Source organism: Xiphias gladius, chromosome 18 (assembly GCF_016859285.1).
Source record: "Xiphias gladius isolate SHS-SW01 ecotype Sanya breed wild chromosome 18, ASM1685928v1, whole genome shotgun sequence".
Classification (NCBI taxonomy): domain Eukaryota; kingdom Metazoa; phylum Chordata; class Actinopteri; order Istiophoriformes; family Xiphiidae; genus Xiphias; species Xiphias gladius.
The window spans coordinates 30,459,895-30,476,119 of NC_053417.1; the positions used below are offsets into that span (position 1 = coordinate 30,459,895).

Genomic DNA, 16,225 nt, shown 5'->3' on the forward strand with positions numbered 1-16,225 from the left:
GTGTTGAAGTGCTGATCAGCAGCTGCTTTTAATCCTGTTTCAGCCAATCAGCATCTTAATCCTCTGACTGTCTGTCTCTCTACAGGATCCGTCTCTCTGTCTGTCTCTCTGCAGCACCAGTGTGTCTCTCTACATGACCTGTCCGTCTCTCTGCAGGACCTGTCTCTCTCTGTCTGTCTCTCTGCAGGACTGGCCTGTGTTCTGTTTTAAACTCTACAGCAACATTAGAAACAAAGAGCTGCTGACATCACACGGTTCTCTACAAGAGGATGACCGTGGATGCTGACTGAAACCTCCTCTCAGGAGTGGGGCTGTTAGCAGCTGAGAGCTGTAAGACATTATTATATCAGATGTCATTTTAATAAACTGACCACATATTAAATACATGGTTACTGTCTCATCTGAAAAATATAAAAAGTTTAATAAGAGAAACAACAACATATTTTAAACATGAAGGTTAATGGCTTCATATTTAAATAAAGGTTAATGGTTTCATATTGTAATAAAGGTTAGTGGGTTAATATTTAAATAAAGTTAATAGGTTAATATTTAAATAAAGGTTTGTATTTCATTTATTGTTTATCATGTTCATATCTTAGTCTTGTACCTTGTTGATTCTGCTCTGTTTGTTGTTTGTTTATTTAAATTATTTCAAATAGATAAAGGGGGGGGGGGCACGTGCCGGGGGCGCAATGCAGTGACGTCAGTGACGGTGCGGTAGGTGTCTCCGTCAGGACGCACCGGAGGACCGGAGCTGAGCAGAGTAGCAACATGGCAGCAGATTACTGGGAGCCAGAAAGACCCGAGATTCTGTTAGACTGAACCGAGTCAAAGATAACCCGGAAAAGACCGGGACAAACCCCCCCGGTGAGTAACAGTTACTAGCGAGCCTCGTGTGACCGGGAAACCGTTTTATTTTAGACTGACGGAGCCGTTAACAGAGCTACAGCCTCAGAGATTAACCCACTCCGCCTCCGCTGCTATTTATAACACACTGAGGACATTCACTGCAGCAGATAGACGCGTCCCTTCTTCGTATACTAATACAAACACATGTAGAGAAAAAATACACAGAACATAGACAGTACCACAGAGAGTTCACTGAACATAGACAGAAGCACAGAGAAACCCAACAGGCCAATATAAACCCTGACTGATAGTTGTTAGCCGTTTTTGGCTGTTGTTAGTTGTCAGTTGTTAGCTGTTAGCTGTTAGCTGTTAGCCGTTAGCCGTTAGCTGGGGGTGAAACAGGACACTCATTTTTCATGTTCAGCTGATTCAGCAGAGCGTTACTGACACACTGTGATGTCACAACATCAGACAGTGATGTAACACACCTGTCAGGTGTTACCATATTACTATGCTAGTTGTCTGGGAGATACAAACTACTAATAAAATGTCTGTGTTTTTCAGTTGTCTAGTATCACTGTTTGATTGTAATGTTTCCATCAGTGGAGACTCTGACGTCACTAAATACAATATTAACATTTCTCCAGACCAAGTGTAGTACTAACGTCCTGCACCATAAAAACAGAATCATCTTCCGGCTCATCCTCTTTGCCTTTCTCCCCCCAGAGACCAGGTACAGCAGGTACCTTGTATCCGTGTGAATTGTGGTGTTTTTTGTTGCATTGCGTTGCTACGTGGTAGTGTTAAGTTTACCATAGCGATGTTTTCATTTTTTAGCTTTATGCAGTCTGGAACTAATATGTTAGCTTACTAGCGGGGGCTGAACAGTATTTGTGGTCATTTCTGTTTCTTTTCAGGTTATCAGGTTATCTACCAGTGAAACTTAGTGAAATATGTAGCCTACGTAAATACCTAGCCGTTGGAAACTTTCGATCTGTATTGTAGTCCGTGTTGTGCCCCATATCCCTGTTCGCTGCTGGCAGGGTCCCTTATTGGGTCTGCTTAACTATGTCTATACACTAGACTGTTTACCTGTTTGTGTGGGCTTGGTTTACTGTTCTCAAAACTTTCTTGACAGTCAGTAGGGTTTGTGTTGCAGACTTATCCTATTCTGTCAGGTGGCAACGCAGTGCTACTAGATTTGCCAGTCTGATTCAGTCCCGAGAGTTTAGGCTAAAACTGACCGCCTGATCTCACACTATTTCACTGCTGCTGCATGTGCGGCTGATATAGGTAATACCTTGGCTATCCTCCTGGCTTCTTTATTAAAATCAATGAGTGTAGATGATCAGGATTCCAAAGCTCTTATTTCTTTCCTTTTTTTAATTAAATTTTTATTTCATAGCCCGTGTTGGGAAACTTACATGTGATGTGGGGGAGGCTGTGTTTTCATTTGTCCTATGTCACAGGCAAATATGGCTAGCACAGATATATTTCAAGAACAGAACTTTTGTACCCACGGTACGGAGCACTTCCTCAAACCACCCAAGGAGGCATCAGTTCCAGGGGGCAGGTAAACAGAAGAACCCAGGCAGGAGTGAAGGTTGTAACTGTAGCCCTGCATAGGGTTCAAAGTCTGATTGTCGCTTGTTTCTCCCAACTTTCGTAGGCCAGTTGTTAAGGAGTTGTGTTAGACCCATTGCTAGTAGTTTTCCAGGCCAGATTTCCAACTTGGGAAGCCAGTACTTGCATACTCTCCTGGAAAATGTTGGTTTTCAGGTGTTGTGTCCATGGCTTGAGAAACAGAAATTCGGTCTGGGACAGGGACTCTCCTGGGGGAGTTGTGGTTACACCTGGATGTAATAACCCTAAATATGTGCTCGATATGGGGTAGCCCAGGTTAATCTCTTTGGATCTGAGGAGAAGATTCGTTGCAAGGAATGTTTAGCTCTCATGAGTTTGTGGCAGTCTGGGCCTGGACACTCTGTCAAAAGAATGGCAGACAGGCTTGTTATATGCTTCTCCCCCTTATCCCTCTGATTCCACAAGTCCTCCCCAGGTTCAGAGACTTCTGTTCTTTGCTGCTTGTCCTTTCCTTCCTGCAGTCTTAAATGGACCAAGGGAAAACAGGCAGAACAATTAAGGTTTTACCTCTGCCATTTCAGAGTTTCATGGGAGGATCAATGGCCTTCCATGGGGTTGGCTGTCACTGCTGTCTAACTTTTTGAAAGGAGCCCGTCGCTTGTGTCCAGGCTGCACCTTGTGGGCACTAAGCTGGGATGTTTACCTCATGTTAAAATCTGTCACTAAGAATCCATATGAACTGGTTGCTCATGCTGACTTGAAAGTTCTGTCTCTGTGAACAACTTTGGCTATCAGCTCTGCTAAAAGAATTGGAGAGCGACCCTTTTTGTATGAGTGATCCTATTAGTGACAGTCAGAGTGAGGGCAAAACATATCAGTTATGTGTGTATAACTAAAAGTGAACTGCATTTGTTGTGCTTGCATCTCAATCACTTGACCTTAAAAGACCTACCCTCTGAAACATTAGTTAAGATGATTAAGGGGACTAACTCCCCGAAAAAAATCCTGTTTAATAACAGTAAGTATCAGAGCTCTGATTTATCTCTCGTGAAGTTATGAGCTAATTAACTAACTATTGTTCTGTGAGACAGAAGGATGACCATCACTATCCTTGTTGATCAGACCACCCTGAGGCGGTCAAGATTAGAGGATGAGCTGGACGCTGACTTAATTCTTATAGTGTGGTAGATTGGGGGTCCTGGGGTCATGGGCATGACTTTGTTTACAACTTGTATTGAGAACAGGAGGATCATCATTCTATTTAGACGGTAGTGATGGTCACAGCGAGGTCGAAACCGATCTCTAGTTGCATTCATAACTTACATTATTGAACAACTCTGTCAACGTAACTTATTAACAACTAACAAACATTGATATTTAGAATCTGTATATTGATACAGACCCCCCCCCCCCCCACACCCAAATCCCCTCTGGTGTTTTGTGCTCAGTACTGTCCTGCCTTCCAGTTTCCTACATAGACGACACTTTATTTGATACTTTTACTTTGGTATTCCAGCCTTCATTTTCTGTATATACCTTTCCAGGTGTGGTCTCCAGGCTGGCTGCCCCGCCTCCCTCAGTGTCACGCCCCCCTCTCCCCCCCCGGCCCCCCCTCATGGAGAGGATGAGGAAGATCAAACGGCAGCTGTCACTCACTCTGGGGAGGGGAGGGGCTGGGGGAGGGGAAAGGACGCTGAGTGACACCATCAACCAGGAAGTGACATCACACAGTGACTCAGGTAACACACACACACACACACACACACACACACACACACACACACACACACACTTCCAGTAGGATCAGCAGGTAAGTCATCTGCTGTTGAGAATCAGTTTTTCTGTCTGAACATCAAATCCAATCCGTGATTATTGATCCAGAATAAGGTTTGTCCTATAAATCTATGAACATTTTGTCAACTCAACCAAGTCCCTCAGAGGACCCAAACCTGAGCCTGGTTCTAGATCTGGTCTTGAATCTGGTCTTGGTCCTAGAGAACCTAGAGAAGCAATTCTGAGGTTGTCAAGCCAGACACTCTCCTACCCTCGGCTGTTGGTCAGAATCATTGACGAGGGACAACCCTGACTGAGCCCAACAAATAAAATCATTTTGACTTCCTGTCAAGAAAATGAATGCAGCTCACTAAGGACTGGGTGGCTCATATCAGCAACGCCTATGTGGAGCATGTAGGAGGCATGATAGAAACGTCATCAACATGCCCACTTGTGAGCTGTGAATTCTGTGGACAGGGAGCTGCTTTATTCACATTGGCCCAAGACTTTGTACTAGGGAGCTGGCAGGGTAAAGTCTGTTAAATAGGGCCCCAGACTAACTTTTCCACTGGTAGTAGCTGTGCTACTAGCTTTCTCAGTTGCCCTGAGAACCCTAACCCTAAATGGATTGTTTGGTGCATTTCATCAGAGTGCAAGTAGGGAGAGACCGACTGAGGAAGAAGAAAAAGTACTTCTTTCAAACACAATGGATAACGCAGTACCCATGCCGGAGGGACACCAAAACAGCCCAGTGATCATCATGCACTCGCACGAATGCATATGCGCCCATTTTGGTCACACTCTGGAGCCCTGGTTTAATATCTGGTCCAACTGATTGGAAGATTGGCATTCTCACATACAGCTCCTCTGGGTATTGTCTAGATAAGTTCAGGGTTGCAGTGCATGTGTGAAAGCAGTAAGGGACGCATAAACCCCTCCACCATGATAAGGTCGCGGTTCTTGGAGGGGTGCTCCTTGTCTCATTCAGAAATCTGAGAGTTTATCTGCAGAAAATAGTTTACCCCTCAAGCCCTAGGCTATTTTTTAGTAAAAACTCCACAGCTGTAAGGCCAAAATGAACAACGTTGAGCTCTATGGATATGGGATACTTGAGAATATTTTGATCGAGCTTGAGCTCAACTTGCCCAATTCCACACCTGCCGCGTACCCCAGCAATTTTCAGTCTTGTCAGTTGACAAGAAGATCGCCATTTCGGATATGGGATAATTCAGGTATGTCAAGATTATTCTTTGTGTTATGTCTGATGTCTAAGATGCAGGTCTACTTTGGCTTTGTTGTTGATTGATTAATCAGATGATCACTTATTGATGGATTTTTGTTTATCGCAGGGTCCCATGGCTTGCCATGTTGCTCATTATTTCACTGTTTTTTTGTAGCTAAATTACTAGTGTTTACATACCTTCAAACTTAGCCTGCTAAGTTAATAAGCTAGCCAGCTGGTAGCAACATGCAACATTTGGCTGTATGAATTGTTGCTTTTCAAGTGGTCCTTATATAAAAGGTTATGGCATGTTTTGTATGAATTTTTTTGTGAATGGTTAGAACTGGGAAAATCATATAATTCTATGGGGAAACAGTAGGCTAGTAACTTTACCTACCGTTAGCAACTAAGTAACAGTTAAACTACATATCAACTGATCCCTGGTAATGGTAATAGCAAAGAGTTGGGTTGTCAGGTGTAATACTAATAAAAAACGAAACCCCAATGTGTGAAGTTTTATGTTTTATCTAAGACTAGAGACTGTCAATAAGTTTATTTGCTTGGAAAGTAATGTTATATCCAAGATGGTCAGTGTCTGGTAAGGATTTTAAGTGCTGGCTGATACATACATTTGGTCAGCTGTCTTTGGGGGAAAACCAATGTTAAAATAAATCTGTAAAGTGACTCATGTGATCATGTTGGTGGGAATATACAGTGGAAACAGCTTATAGTGTTCACGGTTACAGTGATCAACCACTTATATGGATCAAAAAGCTGAGGACAGAATCATTCCCATACAAATGCTGTTTAAATAATCCACTTATAGTAATCAAGTAGTCCACTCACAGTGTTCATTTTGGGTCTTTTCATGCATGAAAACATATGGAAAAAGAAATTAAAACTGTTGTAGCCTACCTACCTTCTGCCAAAGTGTATAACAACAATCCCTGCTTGCTCTCCCAAGTTGTGAATGTCCGCTTGTTACGCACACTTGTGTGCCGTGTCATATCTTCCTCTAGCCATGGCTCAGTGAGTTACTTTGCCCTCTTGTTCCTGCTCTGCCCCTGATTTGGACTTCTACAGTGCATATAATTATCATCCCTGCTCTCTCCTAGCAGCAGGTATGTCATGTGTTATGTTAGCAGAATGGAATGCTTTCACCCTGTCCAGACTAGGCTTGGAGTAGGAAAGGGCCGTGACACATTTGATGTTATTTTATTTTTAAAATCAGTAATTAGCAAAGTTGTCTGTTTCATTACTTTATTTCCATGTACTAAGTATAAAAATGTCATTAGATGGTAATCTGCATGAGAAATAAAGAAAAACAAAAAAACGGACATAATAATTATCCGCTGCTTCTGATAAATATCATAAATGGCTCATATACACAACCCTAATTTTGATATTGATTATTTTATTCATGTAATTATAGTACTAGAGATAATTTATCCCGTTTTCTGTCAGAACAAATGAAGGGAATTGATGATTCTTACATTTTAAAGATAATTTTCTATTATTCTTGATTTCCAGCCTACATGGACTCAAGGCCAGGCTTGTACTGAACAGCCCTGAAGTAAAATCTATTGATGAGGGGCTCAAGAGTCGAGTTTTAATGGAGCTGGTTGCAAGAGACTGTCCCAAGTTGAAGGAAAGATCTTTTCACTGATTTGCTTCAGCAAAATTAGGGAACTAAGCAAGGCTATTTGCAACATATGCAACCAACCAATTAACTATGTCACAAGTAGGAAGATTTCACTCCGGAAACATATGGAGCATCCAAAACATGTGAAAGTATGGAAGATCTGACAACAGAAAATGTGCATTGAGAAAGCACCAGCAGATAATTATCTGCACCAGCAGATAGTTATTGTTACGGCTCCACACAACAACTCAGAGCAACCCAGATAAAATCCTTCCCTATGCAAACATGTTGCACAGGATCAAGTAAGTGTTTTTCTGATTTTGTATCAACTCTTTTTCAGTCATCTTTTCTTATTTTCTTTGTTTTTACAATTTTTCCAACAGCTGGCTATTAACTTAGATACTAACATAAGTAGAAATGGACCAATTTTAAACAGATCTACCGATTTGAATTAATGACCAGAAATAGCGAATAAGACTGCTTCTTATGGATATGTAAATATTGTGATTAAAAAAAAACAAAAAAAAACCTAACTGTTCTGAAGAGATTTCAGATTAGGCTACCCCTTTAAAATAATGGTTTTGATAATGATAGTAAATTTACTTTGGGAAATCATGTTAGTCAGGATGTATGGTGTTTAATGAAATTCTGTATTTCAGGGACTCTTTCATAGATTTATTGCAAAGAATTGTCTTCCTATGTCAATCACACTAGGGATTTTTGAATTGCCAACAGCTGGCTAAAGATTCAAAAGCCTTTGCTGAACTCTGTTGACATGACATTTGCCTCATACAAGCTATTCTACAATAGCAGGGCAAAGAGGAAGAAGGTAGGACCTGGATCAAGGAGTTGTGCAAGGAATGGGTCCAAGAATTTCACAAATGAGGGGAAGATTAGAAAGGTCAGGATTTGCAAGAAGGTGAGAAAAATGGCAAACACCAACTGTTGCTGTATGGGTTGGGGGAGTAAGCACTGTTTTAAAACTCAAACAGTACATTTACTTATTGGCTTTTCAATATTATTATTATCATTATTATTGTTGTTTTCTTTATTTTATCAAGATGCTTGTTAAATGTACGTTGCTGCGAGAGAAAATATTTTTCTATGTTTTGAAGGTGCTATTTGATGACAGGGAAACTCTCTTTGAGCTCCACCTTTGTTCAGCAGTGCTTCCCATGCTTAAGCATTATGTCCTGCTTTTTCAATCCAGATACCCACAGTTTCATAAACCCCACAATGAGCAGGAAAGACTTGTCAGGGTTTTTTTTATCCTGCTCCATCAAGCCGGAACACCTGATTTACAGCAAGGGGAGGAATCTCTGGGCCAAAAATGAAGTTGCTCAACCTGAACTTAGCAGAGGCCCATCTTGCAGCGCTTTTGTTGGCCCTGAAGTCTCATCCATCCTGGACCAACTAGGGAGGGAAAACCCTGTGGTAAAGGCTCTCAAAACAAAGGTATGGTATGGCTTTATTTAGGTAAACAATAAAAACGTGACATCTCAGGATGCAGTCCACCCAGAGGTGGGCATGCGAAAGCACAATTAAACACTAATTTCTAACATGGTTTTTGATCTTAGACAAAACAGAATTACATATTAACACCCTAACCATACAAATTTCATTAATTAATAAGAAAAAAAAAAACACTCTACTATGTGCATTTCTAGAATTAAATGAAAAACACTTCCTAAGTGACTTACCTTGGAACAGTCTCTGCATATACAGTATGTCCTTACTTGTTTCTTAAACTGTACTCTATAAAAGGTAATCCAAGCGTAAACTAGCTGTGCAGGTGATCTTAAAGCAAGACTGCCTCTTGACAGTCCAACCTTGAGGACTGTATCATGCTTGGACCAGGACGCACAGGGAAGTCAACACATTCTCTAGAAGTTGCTGAAAATGTTAGCAGCTGTGAAGCTTAATGAACTGGAGAGAGCTGTGTTTCTACATGAAATACACAGGTGTATATAATTATTGAAATATGTTATTTACAAAGATCATGTTATTTTACACTAACTGTAATTTTGATGGCTACATTCTGAATAAATCAATAGTAATAGTTTGATTGTTTTGCTAGTAATTGTATCATGTGACTTGTTTGGAAGGAATTATTTTATTGCCAAATATAATGAGCTAAACCTGTTGTTTCTCAACCTAGATATGCAAGTGACATGTCTCTGCCTCAGATGACAGAGGAGACATGAGTTGATTCACTGTGGAATGCTGTTAGGAAGACCCAGAGGTACCCAGCATTCTGCTAGCATGCACTGTCTGCACTATGCCGATTTCATGGTCCACAGGTGGAATCAGCGTTCAGTATAATGTCCAACATTCTGCAAGTCAAAGCTACCAACCTAAGTGTGGAGACATATGACTCCTCTATCAAGTGGTCAAATACAAGCTGAAAGCCATGCAGGTGTCGGCCATTCACCATTACTCCTGGAAGACAAAGGACAGTCCTGTTAAAGTATGGCTGTGCAGAAATGTCACACTATCAAGCCAAAGGTACAGAGCTGTGCTCAGGGAAAAAGAAGAACTGAACAAATGGCCTTATCATTCTGTGAGTGCAACAGTCGCCAAAAATGGCAAAAGATGGCATTGTGGCAGCACTGTTAGTGCCAGATGCAAATTCCAGGAGAGTCGTCTGCAGGCTCTAAAAGAGTGTACTGCAAAGGCTAAAGAGTCATAAAAAATCGAGGCCTTCAATGAGTTGTAAATGGTTGCATGCTACACATTTATTAAAAATATAAAAATGAAATGTAATAGTTTGTGTTTTTTTTGGGTGGCAATCACATCCGTATAAATTGGAGAGTTGACACCGGAGCTATTGAGCAAAAAATCCTAAACTGGAACTCACCCAAAAAGCTGATGTGAAAGAAAGGAAGCACAGCAATGCGACATCCATTTTAGTCAGAGTAGTACTGGGCGGCCTCTCCATTATAGCCATTTGGAGAGCCAAGTGTGCCAAAGAGCTTTTCTGCCTCCATACAAGTAATCTAACTGTAAAATCTCGATTTCCATTTCTAATGGCTCTCTGCATACAATACAATAATTAGACATTTAACTTTGACTTCCAAATTGAGTATTCTTTATTGTACAAGGGCCATAAACAGGCAACTTGGCCACTAGGTCAAAATCGCTTCACAACCCACGTCTGTTCCTGAGGGCTTCTCCGTTACACATGCCGGTAAATCAACAATGTTCGGAGCTACAGGAACATGTGCCCACTGACTGGAAACGTCTCACTGTGAGCTCGTATGAGGTTTGAAGTTATTTTGGGTGTATACACCTGTATAACCAGCAGAGGGCACACAATTCTGTGAGTTCTTCATGAAGGTTTTCACCCTCAACACACAACTCATCCTCCTCTCAGTTATGGATAAGTGGGAAAGTGTATCTGTGGGCTGGATTGCTATAGAGGAAGGTAATGCACTGATTTCAATCATTTTGACGATATAAACATGTTTTTGATGAAGAACCACAACAGAAATGTAGAATTTTGTCTGTGTGGCTTCTAAACGTGAAGTTTGATTTCTTAATTTCCTCTGGGCTTTAGCAGTTGTGTTGGTCATATTTTGATTTGTTTGGTTAGAACGGCAAGACATTCTCGTTTAATATGAAACCAAACATCTTGTGTTGGGGGAAAAATTACTAGTAAGGCATACTTTACACCGCACATGTTTTGTTTACATATTCTGAAGCATCAACTTCTAACCTTCTTGAAAAATGGCAGCACACACTCAGCGACCGTCTCAAAATGGTTGCTGCGGGTTGTGTTTTGAACAGATATAGCCCAATCCTGGGACCGGGACCACTCAGGTGGAAAGAATAAAATCCCAGTGGATTTAACTGGGACTAGTTCCAGTGTTAAACTGGGACCAGTTCCACTGTTAAAATGGGATCAGTTTTAGTGTTAAACTGGGACCAGTTTTGGTATTAAACCCGGGACACAGTGAGCTGCCAGCCGACACCAGGGGATTGTGTTGCTCCATTTTTCCATACAGATACACTGTTTGGTATGTAGCAGCATGGACAGGTTAACCAGTTTATGTGTATTTGAGGTGTCTCAGCAGGTGTGAATCAGCTGATTATCAAACGGTGCATGGAGACATTCTGAAAAACTTTATCTGTAACCTCGGTCATGAACAGAACCTCCAAAATGTGGCAACAGGTTCAGTGTGCCTGGAATTTGCATCAGCTGCAGACTTGTCTGATCTGTGATCTATTTTCTGAATGTGAGTATAAACTAAACAAAGGGAGCTCAATTTTCTCTGCAGCTCAGGAGCACAGGTGCGTCTGCAGTTTAGAGAAGCAGGTTGTGACTGGACGGTCACTGATTTCGACTCTTGAACCAGCAGGATAAATCTGATGAAAGGAAAAGATTGATCATTACCACTACTAAGGTGCCCTTGTGCAAGGCACTGAACCCCCAATTGCTCCAGTAGAGCTGCTCAGAGACACATCAGACTAGTACTGGCTTTATTGGCTTTAACTTCAGATGTGACTGGATCTGTGTGAACTGTCAGTGAAATAAATAGTCAGTAAAGTTTAATTTAAAAAGCATCAGAGTCAATGCTTTGATTCCTTACAGACAGAAATGTTTCTGCCTGATTCTACTATCTGATCTGATTGGTTGGTTTGATCTGTGGTTATGATTACTTGTCTTTTGGACCTGCCAGTCAATCAGTAATTCAATCTGCTGCTCTCAGTTATTTTTGTCTTTTATTTTCTATCTTCTGTAACCATTTTTTCTTCTCTCCTCCCTTTTTTCTCTAAATCAACCAATCACCATCCTCCATCCTACTTTAAACCCCCACCACCACACACACCCACCTCCTCAGAGGTATCTCTTCGTTCTTCTTCTGCTGGTTTGAAGGTTCGAGGTTCCTCTTCTTCTGTTCAGTCACTCCTTCAGTCGTACAGCAGCTCACTGAGGAAACCTCGAGGCCTTGGACGCAGCCTGAGCTCTTACCTGAACCATACCAACAGACTGGGTACTATTACTGCAAATACATGTGTACAAATACTATACTACTTGCACCACACAACCAGACTGGGCAGTAATACTGGAAATGTCTTCAAATACTACATTCACAGTCATACAGCAGCTCACTGATGAAACCTTGAGGCCTCGCACACAGCCTGAGCTCTTCCTTGAACCACAGTACACAACTGGGTACTAATACTGTAAATATATACTACTGTACTACAACCACACCAACAGACTGTGTACCTATTCTGCAAATATATACTCTATACCACTATAACCATATCAAAAGACTGGATACCAACACTGCAAATAATTTTATGTAGCAGTACAACCTCACTGCCGGACTGGGCACTAATACTATAATCCTCTACTATTTATACATGTCGTTTTTGGTGAAACAGCTGTCACAGTATGAATTTTGTCCCTGTCATCCACTTGTAGTCTTAACTGATCAGACTGTTCAAATGAATTAAGTTAAATTAAACATCTAAACTACACAATACTAAAAAACATATGCGTTTGGGTTGGGCCGATGGACGATGGCATCATCCATTGTCGATGGCTGACAGTCATCATGATGTTGAGCCCAGCATCGTGATAAAGTAATGGATACTACATTAAAGTGCCAAGTCTCAGCTTTAATTTGAGTAGGTTTACATCAATACGGAGAGGAATGTGGGAGAGATATAGCCCTTTAAACACATATTTCCCAAAATTGTAGGGGTTCAAAAGTGATTGGACACTTGGCTACGGAATGTTTCTTGGGCAGTTTTGTGACGTTTCAAATGTTCATGTACAAAAAAAGCGCATATGTGGCTAAGTGTTGAATTAGAGTTAAGAGTTGCCACTTAGATTTAGGCGTAGGTGTCTGTCAATAGGTGGAATGAATAGGTGACCATGCAAGTAAAAAGGATAATAATGAGGCTAAAAAAAAGCAAAAATCTATCAGAGATATAAAAAGTAGCTGGTTTGCCAAAATCAGCAGTTGGGTACAGTCTAAAAAAGCAGGTGTGTACAGGAAAACCAGAAAATGGCACACGAGCTGGTAGACCAAGGGACACAAGTCTTGTGGATGAGCAGAAAATCATTTGCGTGGTGACTGCACAGCCAGTCAAGAACGCTCTCCAGGATGTAGGTGTACATGTTTCTTTCTCAACGATCAGGAGAAGAATCATGACCATAACTGCAGAAGATTCACCACAATATGCAAACCACTGGTACCTCAATAAAAGAGAGGCCATGCTGCACATTACAAAAACACACAAAAAGGAACTGGTAGAGGTCTGGAACAAAGTTCTATGCACTGATTAAAAAAAAAAAAAAAAAAAAAAATCAACCTCTACCAAAATTATGGAAAGAGGAAAGTGTGAGTAAAAAAAGGAACAGCTCATGACCCAAAGTCACCACCTCATCTGTCAAACGTGGTGGATCTGTTATGGCTTGGGCATGTATAGCTGCCAATTGAAGTGGCACACTGACATTTATTGATGAATTCATTAGTGATAGAAGTGGGTATTTTCCTAACAACTAATTTCCCTGTCAATTACATGGAAATTTAAGTGTAGTCAGGGTTCTCATGATGGTCCAACGACCCAGAGATGTGGCGGGATTTCTCCTAGTGGGCAATCCAACTGTGACACGTGGTCCATTGTCAATGTTTTTGTGAGAGAGCGAGTGAGAGGAGGGGCTGGGGGAATCAATGCACTGTGCACATCCCTACAATGAAGCAATAGCGCAAAACATCAGGTCAGAGATCTTTTAAGTTATTATGAGAAGTGTAAAAATATTCTCGGTTCATTATGAAAATGTGGTGGGACAAGTTAGACTGGTGGGGAATTAGGTCTAGGAAATTAATGGGAAACACTGAATGTCGTATTGGTTTGCCTAGTGTGGCTAATGTTAGTGGTGCTAGCAACAGCAGCTCTCTTTCGTTGCAGGTTGAGTCCACATGCCTATGCTGAGTTGCTCCGGTCGAGTGGTTATATGCCAGTTTATTCTGACACAGCCTACGTACAACCTTCTTTTCATTTTCTTGATCATAACACTTCCAAACCGCGCTGGTTTTAGGGGATGTCATCAGTCCCAGTTTCCCCCTTTCTTGTTTCTAACATCCAGGCACTAGCGTGAGGAGATGGGGGCTGCAGCCCCAGCTAGTGGCAGTTAACCAGCGTTGTGCATTAATAAGATATTAATAATTAGTTTAACAGACCAGTATCTCTGGTGCTGACTAGTGAGGGTAGTAATATTTAATCGTTCAGTCGACCATTCAAGCGGATAGCTGAAAGGAAGTAACAGGATGAATGCAGAGGTATACACGAACATTTTGTGTGCTCAGATTCAGTCAAATGCATCAAAACTCATTGGACAACATCGATCCTAAACATACGGCCAAAGCAACAAGAGAGCTTTTTTAGGGTAAAGAGGTAAAATATCCTAGAATATCAGTCACCTAATCTCAGTCCGACTGAGCAGCATTCCACTTAGAGAAGACAAGACAAAATGCATAGAGACCCCACAACAAGCAAGAGCTTAAATTGGCTGCCGTGGAGCTATGGGAGAGAAGGGAAGTGAAAAAGTGTCTGGTGATGTCTGTGGGTCAAAGACTTGAGGCAGTCATTGCAAAGGATTTTCCAGAAAATATTAAATATTATTTTGTTTGACTTCATGTGTATCTGTCCAATTACTTTTGAACCCCTAAAATTTGGGCACTATGCGTTGAAAGGGCTATATCTCCCACACAGTTCTTTCTATATTGATGTAAACCTATTCAGTAAAGCTTAGACTTGTGACTTTAATGTTGTATCCATTATTTTATTTCTAATTGAATGTGCTGAAGCACAGAGCCTGAAAAACAAAAAATGTGTAACTATCCAAATACTTCCAGTCTTGACTGTACATATATGTATATGAAACACACTGAAAGTGATGCACAATAACGGATCTTATAATTTAAACTGTGGTGTCATGAATCATGTTAGTCAAAAAATCTTTAAGTACTGTATACTGTACTGCTGATGCTGTATGATGTGTTTCATGTTCTGTGTTTATGTGTGTATTATTATGTATGACTGTGTTCATTTTATATTACTCTATATTACTGTGTGTGACTATATGTGTGTATATTTTCAGAGATTGTCCATGAGGATGTGAAGATGAGTTCAGATGGAGAAAGTGATCTGGCTTCTTCTTCAGATGACGTACAGAGTCCAGTTAGAGTAAGACTGAGGAACAAAAAGATCTCTACTGAGGTACACACACAGTTACACACACATACACGAACACACACACACACACACACACACACACACACACACACACACACACACACACACACACACACACACACACACACACAGTAACATAAATTTAGGTACCCAAGTATTTGGACAGTGACACAATTTTTGTAATTTTGCCTCAGTACACTACCATATGGATTTGAACCAAAGCCATTAGGATGTGATTTAAGGTATTACAGCCATTATACATAGTCCCTCATTTTCAAAGGCTCAAAGTAATTGGACAATTGACTGACAATCAGTTTCATGGCCAGGTTTGGCCTGTTCCATCGTTATTTCATGACAAATTAAGCAGATGCAAGGTCTGGAGTTAATTCCAAGTGTTGAATTTGCATTCAACTTTTTATCTCCTCGTTTGATAAGGTCTCTCTCTCTCTCTCTTTCTCGCGCTCTCTCTTCTGTGATTCAGGCTTTTTTTGAAGGATGAAATGATTTATTTGAGGTTTTCTGCTGTTCCACAACTGGACAAGCTGACTCTTCACCAAGCCACTGTTCAGGTTTCTAGTAATTGGGAGTGCATAATAAATCACTTTCCCTAAGAATCTAATCTTATAGCCTTCCCTTTTCCACATTACTTCACAGTTATTTCCCTTGTTCTCAATGTTTCCCAGCTTGTCCACTGTCCATGTCCCTATCCCTGACTGAGACGCTGCCTTGGCATATCTCACTATCTTCTTTCACCAGTTTTACTCCTGTTTGGTGCAGAGTACAAAAAGCCCAGACTGCAATTTCCCAACAATGTCAGCATGCTTGAGTACAGCTTTGTCCTGCTGAACTTACTCAGCTGGACATCACTTCCTTCCTGCTGCTGCAGTAGTTGGTGCAGTTGCTTGGATAACTTTGTCCTGGGATTCAGAAAGAGTCATCTC

At 41.1% G+C, this 16,225-nt stretch overlaps 1 protein-coding gene across 12 annotated transcripts in view; it reads left to right on the forward strand.

The window, feature by feature from the left end:
• The first annotated feature begins 728 nt into the window (after positions 1-728).
• cdk16 (cyclin-dependent kinase 16) overlaps positions 729-16,225 on the forward strand; it is a 31,403-nt gene continuing 15,906 nt past the window's right edge. Inside the window, exons 1-9 of one of the 12 annotated variants that reach the window (XM_040152110.1) lie at positions 4,119-4,172; positions 6,448-6,549; positions 6,959-7,372; positions 7,785-7,989; positions 8,281-8,525; positions 8,835-9,031; positions 9,229-9,312; positions 11,912-12,064; positions 15,190-15,308. In XM_040152110.1, coding sequence (XP_040008044.1) covers positions 9,291-9,312; positions 11,912-12,064; positions 15,190-15,308 — 294 coding nt within the window. In that variant the 5' untranslated portion in view covers positions 4,119-4,172; positions 6,448-6,549; positions 6,959-7,372; ... (2 more) ...; positions 8,835-9,031; positions 9,229-9,290. The other 11 variants (XM_040152105.1, XM_040152112.1, XM_040152106.1 and 8 more) reach the window with 11 other exon arrangements.